This window comes from Tupaia chinensis, unplaced genomic scaffold, assembly GCF_000334495.1.
Source record: "Tupaia chinensis unplaced genomic scaffold, TupChi_1.0 Scaffold138910_1, whole genome shotgun sequence".
Classification (NCBI taxonomy): Eukaryota; Metazoa; Chordata; class Mammalia; order Scandentia; family Tupaiidae; genus Tupaia; species Tupaia belangeri.
Genome location: NW_006198801.1, coordinates 1,322,802 through 1,333,710, shown reverse-complemented (window position 1 = coordinate 1,333,710; position 10,909 = coordinate 1,322,802). Strand labels below are relative to the sequence as shown.

At 47.3% G+C, this 10,909-nt stretch overlaps 1 protein-coding gene across 1 annotated transcript in view; it reads right to left on the bottom strand.

The window, feature by feature from the left end:
* RYR1 (ryanodine receptor 1) overlaps positions 1-10,909 on the bottom strand; it is a 180,225-nt gene that overhangs the window by 124,492 nt on the left and 44,824 nt on the right. Inside the window, 6 exon segments of the mRNA XM_027765622.1 lie at positions 2,237-2,348; positions 2,692-2,892; positions 3,174-3,443; positions 5,502-6,114; positions 8,529-8,755; positions 8,924-9,010. Of these exon segments, the coding sequence (XP_027621423.1) occupies positions 2,237-2,348; positions 2,692-2,892; positions 3,174-3,443; positions 5,502-6,114; positions 8,529-8,755; positions 8,924-9,010 (1,510 nt within the window).

Here is a 10,909-nt window from a genome sequence, read left to right as displayed (position 1 = left end):
CTTCAGGTTTCTCCTCCTCCTTCTTTACCAGTTTCACTTTCTCCAAAAGGCTCATTAGGCGGCTGCCCAGGGTGGTCTCTTCTTCAGGTTCCTCCTCCTCCCCATCCAGCTGAATTCCTGGAAGTGGCCAAGGAGAGAATGTTATTTATGTCTTAGCTTATTCGTGTGCTCAGTCATTTACTTCTTCATTAATTCCTCTGTTTGCTCATTCACTTCTCATTCATGCATGCATTCATAGAGTTTGTTGTTTATTTCTTTATGTGTTCATCTTTCATCTTATTAAATATTTGACTTTATTTTTTTTTAAATAAAATTCCTTTATTTATTTCATCTATGAGTGAGAAACAAGGAGCGAGACAGAAAGACAGCATCCCCCACAGTCTTGATGCTCTGATCTCACCACCCGCAGCTCCAACCTGCCCTGGGTTATGGGCAAGCATGTAGCCTTGTACTCAGGAAGGTCTCCAGAAGCAAGTCTGGAGCCTTCACATGTGGGTCAGCTTCATAGAACATCATGCTTTACTGCTATACCACCATCTGGCCCCTGATCATTTGACTTTTAAATAAGCGATTTCAAATATGTTCAAAGATCTAAAGGAAATCATGCCTGAAGAATTAAAGTGAAGTATAGTGACAGTGAGTCACTCAACGGAGAATATTAAAGAGGTAGATAAAAAGAAACATAATGGAATTGAAAAGTATGCTAGCAGGGGCCAGCAGGTGGCATGGTGGTTAAGGCACTGAACTCCCACATGGCCAACTGTGGTCCAAGTCTTGGACCTGGTGGATTGCATTCTTGCTTTCTCTCTCTCTCTGTCTCTCTCAGGTCAAATTAAAATAATAAGTAAAATTAAAATGAAATAATTCTTTCTCAAAAAAAAAGAAAAGTAAACTAGTTGAAATAAAAAGTCACCAGAACACTCTTGAATAACAGCATACTTAAGTCAACAGCATACCTAAGCTGGTAGGAGAAAGAATCAGTGAACCTAAAGGTAGGACATATAGCTTATCTAGTCTGACAAACATAAAAATTATTTAAATGAATTAAAATAAAAGAGTCTCAGAGACCTGTGGGGCGCCATTTCAATATATGCATAATGAGAGTCCCAGAAAGAGAGGAGAGAAAAGGACAGAAAAATATTTAAAGAAATATGTAATTGCCCAAAACTTTCCAATTACGATGAAAAATATTAATCTATACATCCAAGAAACTCAACAAACCCCAAATAAATAAATTCAAAGAGCTTCTCATCTAGGCACATCATACTCATCTGTTGAGAGGCAAAGAAACAGAAAATCTTTTTTTTTTTTTTTTGAGAGGTTTTTCACTATAGGGCGCGTGCACTCACCAGAAAGACAGAGAGACAGAGAGACAGAAAGCGAGAAATCACCCCCCAGAGGGGATGGCCACGTTGGGCACACATGCACACGCGCCCGGCATGGGTTTTAAGCCACCAGATCCAGGACGCGAACCGCGGTCGACTACGTGGGAGTCCAGCGACATAGCCATTACGCTAACTGCTGGTTCCCAAGAAAGAGAAAATCTTGACAGTAAGAGAAAAATGACTCAGGAGATACACGGGACTCTCAGAGAGATTATCAACTGACTTCCCATGAGGAATAATGGAGATTGGGGCCAGCAGGTGGCATGGTGGTTAAGGTGTTGGACTCCCACATGGCTAACAATGGTTTAAGTCCCCCTGGCAGCTTGTTTTCTAGCTTTCTCACTTTCACTCTCTCTTTGTCTCTCTCTGGTGAACACATGTACCTTATAGCAAAATTAAAACAATAATAAATAAGATTAAATAAATAATTCTTTTTTAAAAAATGAAGGCCATCCATCCATTCCTCCAGCCAGCCAGTTAGGTAGTCATCTGTCTACCAACCTTCAATTATCCATTCATCATCCTTCTCTTCATCTATCCATCCTGCTCTCCAGCTAGCCAGGCAGCCATCATATCACCCATTTCTTCATTCATACCTTCTTCTATTCATTAATTCACATACCCATTCATTTACCTCCCTTTAGTCATCCATTCATATATCCATCCACTCAAATAAACATATCCTCCCATTCATCATCTATCTGTTCACTAATTCTTTCATTCATTAATTCAACCAACAGTTATGTAAATCCAATACTATAGATCTTAATATTACGAAATCTTAGATAAACTTTAGGAGAGGTCTCAAGAGAAAGTGTGGGGAACAGGCATCTCTGATTCCCTCTCCTTACCACAGTGTGCTAGCAGGTCTTGGTGAAAGTCAAGCAAATCCTGTCGAATCTCTTCAGGGAGAGGGCAATCTTCCTCATCTGTACCATCTTTGAAGTGCAATAGCATGTTGATCTAGGAGAAGGTCAAAGGTATGAGACCCCAGAGCAGGAACTCTGAGATCAAGGATCAAAGATCCCATTTTAAGGCCCTGTCAAAGGTTATGAGTCAAAGTGTGAGTTAAAGAAGAATACCTGGGAGACTAGGGCTAGAGGTTTGAAAGGGGTCGGGTCAATCTGAGGTGACTCAGAAGTCAGGCTGGTTCACAGAGAAGTATGAGAGTAAGAGGTAAATATATCAGTAAGGTCAGGGGGCAAGCATGGGTATAGAGATTGAGGATCATGGTGGTAAGAGTTAGAGGAAAAACTGATATTGAAGTTTAGATGATAAGACCAGTAGGAATCAGGGGTCAGCAGACCTGCTCCTGGGGTGGGGAGCGGAACTCGCGGGTGCGTCTTGCAGTCTCAGCTGCGGACATGGTGAAGGCTTTCATGAGGAGGCCATAGCGGCCCCGCTGGTTGCCCTGGAGCTTATCCACATAGCGCTCTGCAAAGGCTGCCAGGGACTCCACACGGTGCTGCAGTTCCTGGTCACAGAAGTACTCCAGCAGATGGCACATCTGTGGGCAGAGAGGAGTGCAGTAGGAGGAATAGTGGTGAGACCGTCAGGACTTCCTTGGATTTCTCCTCCCTATGGTCTACCTTAGTCCAGTCAACTATGTCTTCTGCTTAGATACTTAAGCCAGGTTCCTCCAGAGTCTCATCGCACAGGGAAACCAGAAAGTCAGCCTCACCTCCACTGTTTTATGCATTTCCACAGTTCCTAACTGCCACAGGACAAAGTCTAGACGCATGCCCCACCAGATGGATGGAGGCTAGGAAACAGGAAGAACCAACCCACCTGTAACTTCACAGACTCTGGCAACTTCATCTGGAGCAGCCCCTCCTCCAAGCCTTCTTCTTTGTCTCCTTCTGCTGCCTCCTCTTCCTCTTTTTCCTCATCTTCCTTCTCCTGTGCCTCTTCCTCCTCATCCTCTTCCTTCTCCTCCTCATCTTCCTCTTCCCCCTCTTCCTCTTCCTCCTCGTCTTCCTCTTCTTCTTCAGTGAACACTTCGGGCTCAATCATCTTCAAGATCTGTTTTACATCCTCATCTCCAAAGACACCCATCACCTACAGGACAAAGTCTAGGTTCTACACTGTGGTTTGTAAGTCTCCCAAATCAGATCCTGGCTTTATATCCCAGACCTACTTTTCCTGCACATGCCCAATTCATTCTTGCACTGGCTGGATAAGATTCCTCCCACAAGCAGGGATCACCCCCCCCCCGCCTTGGTATCCACCTACTTAAGATTCCCCCAGATCCACACCCTGTGTCCCACCCACATGACCCAGAATCACTTAGCCAAACAGGAGCACTGCTCCCTTCCCCCAAGCCTGAGCACACATGGCTCTAGAACAGGACACCCCTCCACCTGATGGAAACCCGCACAGCTCCCACAATATACCAGTGTTCAACAATCAATACAATGGAGATTCTAACAAATATAAGTTGAGAGAACACATGAGTAGGAAGAAGACTGGGGAGAGAGGGAGACATTGAAATGGACGGAGGATAGGGTATCTGGCTGGATGAACTGATAGATGGAGTGGTAGAGTTTTGAAGGGGAGATAAGTGAATAGATGAATCATGATAGAAAGGTGAAGGAAAGGGTGGAGGAAGAGATGGTGGGTGGATGGATTAAAAAAAGGATAAATGATATATAGTTAGGTGGATAGGTGAATGAATGATGCGTGGACAAGAATATGAGTTTATGGATAAACAGATAAATGAGTAAATAGCCATGGAGTGGGATGGGGTGAAGAAGATGGATGGATGGATAGGTCTGTGTATGATGAGTTGGATGGGTAGGGGCTGGCAGGTAACGTGGTGGTTAAAAGTGCTGGGTTCCCACATGGCAGACCCAGACCTGGCAACTTTTAAAAATAATAACATAAAGGAATTAAATAAATAAATAATTCAGGGCGGGCAGGTGGCGTGGTGGTTAAAGGCGCTGGACACCCACATGGCCAACCATGGTTTGAGTGCCGGACCTGTTGGCTTGCTTTCTCACTTTCCCTCTCTCTCTTTCTCTATCTCTCGCTGATAAAAATGAAAAAATAAAATAAATAAATTAAAGCTAAATTCTTTTTAAAAATAATTATTTATTTTTAAAAAGTTGGATAGATGGATATATAGGTGAATAGTTATGTATACGAAAAAAGGATACATGAAATAAAGGATGAATAAAAGGCTGGAGAACAGAAGGATGAATGGGTGGGTGGGTGCATGGATGAATGAATGTAGATGGCTGGAGGAACGTGTGGGTAGGGGATGGGTGTACACACATAGGCATGAATGACTAGAAAGATAAGTTGAAGATGGAGGAATGGATACATCTGTGAATGGGTGTACAGATGGATGCACAGGTAGAAGGAAGTTGGTTATTGAATGTATGGGAGGCAACGTAAATTAATAAAAAAAAGGTAGTGAATGCATGAGTAGATGGAATGGTAGAAGAACTGATGTATGAACGAATGGAAGAATGAATGGGAAAATAGATGAAAAGTTGAATAGATGGGCATATGGTGGATCGACAGATAAAGAAGGATAGAGGTGGACAGACTTGAGGATGGGAAGATGAGGGTATATACTCATATATACATGAATGGATAGATGGATGGATGGAAAGGTGGGTAGAGAATGGATGGATTGATGAATGATCACTGGTTAGAGGAGTGAATGGGAAGAAGGAGAAAGAGATGAATAAACATGAATAGATGACAGATGAATAGCTAAAAGGAAAGGTGAATGAAGGATAAATTTAAAAGTGGCTAGGGGCCAGCAGGTGTGTAATGGTTAAGGCCTTGGACTCCCACATGGAGTCCCAGACCTGGCAGCCTGAAAATCACAACGGACACATGTGCATGCATGCCCAAAATCTTGAGAGGAGAGTGGAGAAAAAGGGATTGCCAGATGGCCACACCCCTGGGACGGGCGGGGGTGATTTCTTTCTGTCTCTCTGTCTTTCCAGTGAGCATATCCACCCTCTAGCAAAAATCTCTAAAACAAAAAAGGAGATGGATGGCGAGAGGAATGGATAGCTGCATGCATTCATGGAAGGGAGCTGATACATGTATGGATGGATTGTTTCTGCTGTGGGACAGAGGGAATCAGGAGGACACCATTACCAGCAAGGTGGACACGAGCTTGAGCACAGGCACAAACTGGAACTCCACAGAACCCCCGACGGGGTCGCGGGCATGCTGCCCACCATCTCGCACGGCCTCTCCCAGCATTCTCAGTGCCTTGTCCCGCAGGGCCTCCAGAGGGATGGCAGGGCTGAGGCGGACTGGGGCTTCAGTTACTCCAGCGGCCGGAAGGGCAGTCACAAAACAAGGGGGTGAGAAATGGTGTGGGGGCCTCAGCGAGGTTGTGACTCCAACGCCAGGCAGGCCATGGTGGCGGGGACCATTTTCTGTGCTTCTTTCAGTTGGGAAGAGTGTGATGGCGCGGGTCTCGGGCGTGAGGGGCACGATATATTCAGAGAGCATGGAGCGGCGGCTGCGGCAGGCACTTTCAAGGTGGATGCTGATAAGGAGGTCGTAGTAGCCCGCTCGCAGTGGGCCTGGCAGGTGCGCGTCCTCCAGCGCGTGCAGTAGCTGTGCCTGGTCCACGTGACTGCAGAGCGCATGCGCCACACGGTTGTTGCCCAGGGCACACACTGCACGGTACAGGCGGAGAGTGTGCGAGTGGAAGCGCTGCAGGTCCAGACGTTCTGACAGCTCCAAGACGTCCATGCATCTGCAGTGGAGATGGGGAAACACAGAGAGGGAGAGACTCACAGTCCACAGCGGAGCAGAGATGTTCAGGTGAGTGTTGGTGGCCCCAGCAGGGAATCCCAGCGTCCCTCTGATCAGGCTCTGTGTGGGCTGTGGAGCTGGGCCCACGAGTCTTCCTACAGTTCTAGAAACCTCTAGGGGTCTGGGGACTCCATAGAATACCTCTGGGATCCCTGGAATGATCTGGGACTTTGGGAATATCTGAGAGCCCCCTAAAAACATCTAATTGGCTCTGAGTTGTGTCTTAGACTTCCAGATTGGGTTTGAACCCCCTCGATAGGGCTGAGAATCTGCTTGTGTTTGTGCACCACTAACGTAAGCACCAGGCAGGATGTTTCTGTCTCATTTTCACTTCTTATATTTCCAGAACCTAGGCATATTAAGTGCCCAGTAAATATTTGTTAAATGAATGGATATATCTGGGGCCCCAAGATGGGTCTGGGTCCCCTTGGGCAGATCCAAGCACTCAGAAGTACTAGAAAATGGGCAAGCATTACTGGAACGTCACTTCACAAGGGTTTGGTGTCAGCAGCCTGGATGCTGCTGGAAATAGGAGGCGCCCAGAGCTGGTTGTTGAATACACGAGACACAGAATGAGGCATGTCAAAAACCTCATGGTGTGAGTTGGGGATCCCTGGCTATGCTCAAAGTCCCTAAGAATACAGTAGTCCCCCACTTATCGGCAAAGGATATACTCCAAGATCCCAAGGATGCTTGAAACATGTTTTATACACGTATATATATATATAAATATGTATAAATTTATAAACCTTATAGGTGTGTGTATAAATTTATAAACCTTATTATAGGCGTGTGTATATATACACATGTATGTGTGTGTGTGTGTATATATATGTGTGTGTGTGTGTGTGTGTGTGTGTGTATACACACACACACACCTATAATACAGTTTAATTTATAAATTAGGCACAGGGGGCCAGCAGGTGATGTGGAGGTTAAGGCGTTGGATCTCACATGGCTGGCTGTGTGGTTCAAGTCCCAGACCCAGCAACTTGAAATTCACACTGGGAGCATATACATGCATGCCCAAAATCTGGAGAGGAACAGGAAGAAGGGGTTACAGCATGGTCATTTCTAAAGGGGGGTGATTTCTCAATTCCCCCCACCAAACTCTGTCTCTCTCTGGCAAGCACATATGCCCTGTAGCAAAAACGAAAAAATAAAAATAGGAAAATAAATGAGGCACAGTATGAGTTGACAACAATAATAATAAAATAGAATTAGAACAATCATAACAATATATCATAATAAAAGCTATGTAAATGTGGTTTTTGTTGCTCCAAAATTTTTTTTTTCTTGAGACAGCATCTCACTCTGACTCAATCTTCCTGACTCATCTTCAGAGTACCTAGGCTTTAAGGGTGGGCCCGGAATCAAACCTGGGATTCCCAAGTGGCCTCAGTCAGCCGAGCAGATGAGCAGCTCCGACTGGGTTCCCAGCGAGCCACGGGGATTGGGCCTACGATATCCTACTGCACTGTACTCACCTAGTTTCAGACCACGGTTGACCGCGGGAAACCGAAACCACAGAAAGTGAAACCAGAGATAAGAGGGAACCACTGTCTTCCTGGCATCCATGTGAACACATCTGTCACCCTGCTGTCCCCTGGAGTGGGTTTGAGATTTCCATGGGACAGATCTAAAAATCCCTGGGGAGTTTCGAGAGATTCTAGGGTGCATCCAGGCCTTTTTGAGTAATGTCTAAAACCCCAGGGGATGTATTCTGGGCCCCTGGGAGCTTGTTTGGGCTCTTGGTTTTTTGGTTTTTTTTTTTAGTTTTTTGCTATAGGGCATATATGCTTGCCAGAGAGAGACAGAAAGAGAGAGGGAAAGTGAGAAACTACCCGCTCCTGGGGGAGATATGGCCATGCTGTAGTCCCTTCTCCTCTAATTTCCTCTCAGGATTTTGGGCATGTACACACACGTGTCCAGTGTGGTTTTCAATCTACCAGGTTCGTGACTTGAACCACGCAGTAGGCCGTGTGGGATCCAGTGCCTTAACCACTGTGCTACCTGCTAGCCTTGTTTGAGCTTCCTGATGTGGGCCTAGGATCCCTGAGATAGGTTTGGGGCTGTGTAAGGTGAGTCTGGAGCCCCTGGGAGCGGGACTGTGTCCCCCGAGGTTAAGTCAGGGGTTCGCTGCAATGGGTCTAGGACCCTCTGGGTTGATCTAGAGCCTCCCTGGGTGTGAGCTGTGGGTGCCTGAGCTGAGTCAGGTCTCCTAAGGTAGGTTTGGGCCTTCCTGGGTGTTGTCTGGACTTCTGAGGTTGTGGCAGGGGTGGGCACTGGGTAGGATCCAGACCCTAGAGGGCTTGCAGCCACCCACCCCACCCCTTGGGCTGGGCTGTCCCTGACCGGTTCTCCTCCGGGATGTGCAGCGCCATCATGGTCAGCGGCTCCTGGCACTGCACGGCCCAGCCAAGCCGCTCGCCGGCACGCCGCGTCTCCACCTGCAGGAAGTGGTTGGGCATGCGGCTCCAGGAGACGGGCATCAGCATCTGCACCTCCAGCCGCGGTGGGCACTGCGGGGCTGGGTTCTTGCGCTCACTCAGGAACATGGCAGCTGACAATGGCATGATGTTCTGGGGGCACAGAGAAACGTACAGGTCAGGATTCCCTCCCACGCTACCACTCTGCTTCCAGGAAGACCTCCCAAACTGTGCCCTCTTGGTCGACCATTCTGCCAGCCTGCCCTCCACACCTCCCACCTCGGCCTACTCCCAACAGGGCCTCCACCACTGCAATTTCACCTTCTGCTTCCCCAGCTCAAACTGGATGACATTCTGGTGGGTGGGCAGGACAAAGACAGCCGGAAACAGCTTCGTGTTGGGTTCCACCTGCCAGGGGGGAAGAAAGCAACAAGAGGGTGGGCTGAAGGCAGTGATTCTGGACCTCAAACTCCGGGGCCAGTTCTGTAGATCCTCACTTGGGGCTTACAGGCCCCCCAGTGACTCTGAGGTCACCCTTGGGCCATACAACCTCTGATCCAGCCACGCCAACCTCCTCCAACTCCCCCAGGGCAACCTGTCATTGCCTCCCACTAGGCATACCTTTCCCACTTCTCACCCAATCGTACTCGATCTTCAAAACCCAGAAAGCATCCTCTGACTGCCTTCCTTCCCTCTGATCTTCCCAGGGGAACCACCACCCCCTAGCCAGCCTCCACCACCTCAAATGCTGTAAACCATGAAGCCATCGTGCCACAACCAAACCTGAATCTAATTGCACCTCTGGACCCAACGTCTAGTTCATAGGAAATGCAGGGGACAGAGGAAATGTTAAAGTGACCCCCCAGGGATGAAGTGCCAGATCCAGACTGGAAAACTAGGGCTGGACTCTGCAGATGTTAGTGTACGCACACAAATCCTGGGAGCTTGTTCAAATGGAGCTCAGGACCCACCTCTGTGGTGCAGCACAACACGGCCTTTTATTTTTTCTAAGAGAGGTTTTTGCTCTAGGGCACTTGTGCTTGCCAGAGAGACAGAGAGAGAAAGAGAGTGAGAAATTACCCCCTGGGGGAATGGCCACGCTGCAATCCCTCCTCCTCCATTCTCCTCTCAGGGTTTTGGGCACGTATGCACGCACACACACCAGGCATGAGATTTAAGCTACTAGGTCTGGGATTCGAATCGTTGTTGACTACGTGGGAGTCCAGCAACGTAACCATTGCCAACTGCTGGTCCCACAACACTACAATTCTGGAAGCCATATATAAGATCTGGGTTTGGTTCTTGTACACACCTGGTCATGTATCCCATGATCCTGACTGGCTGGGAAAGGTCGAGTGGGAATTAGGGCATGAGACCCTGTTGAGGGTGCTTGTATTTCTCTCTCAATAATTTCTTACTTTGTTTTGTTGGGTTTTGTTTGTTTGTTTGTTTGTTCATTTTTATCTTGTTTTGTTTTGTTTTTGCTAGAGGGCACATGTGCTTGCCAGAAAGAAAGAGAGAAAGAGTAAATAAAGAGAGGAGAATGCAACCCTCCTAGGGAATGGTCATGCCACAAACCCTTCTCTTTCATCTCTCCCTCCTGTCAGGATTTTGAGCATGCACACACACACGCCCAGTATGTTTCTCAAGCTGCTGGGTCCAGGACTTGAACCATGCAGTTGGCCATGTACGGCTGCCTTAACCAACATGCCGTGGGAAAAGCCCAATAATTTTTTTTTCTTTTTTTGGAGAGGTTTTTTTCGCTATAGGGCGCGTGCGTTCGCCAGACAGACAGAGAGAGACAGAGAGACAGAAAGCGAGAAATCACCCCCCAGGGGGGATGGTCACACCACAATCCCTTCTCCTCCATTCTCCTCTCGGGATCTTGGGCACGCACGCACACGCGCCTGGCGTGAGTTTTAAGCCACCGGGTCCAGGACGCGAACCGTGGTCGACTACGTGGGAGTCCAGCGACATAGCCATTACGCTAACTGCTGGTTCCCCAATAATTTTTTTTTAATGCAGATTCTAATTCAGCAAGTTTGGAGAAAGACCCAGGATTCTGCGTTTCTAACATGCACCCAGGAGATGCTGATGCTAGTCCAAGGATCACATTTTAGGGGCAAAGTGCTCTAGAGCAAACAGCTGGTTCCTTCAACAAATGCATTTCCAAGGGCAAAAGACGTGGAGGGTAAAACCTATATATGAAAAGAGACTCATGGGACCTAACAACCAATTAATACATATCATCTGATTTGGATTCTGATTCAAACCAAGAAATGATAAAATGACATTTTTGAGCTGCGC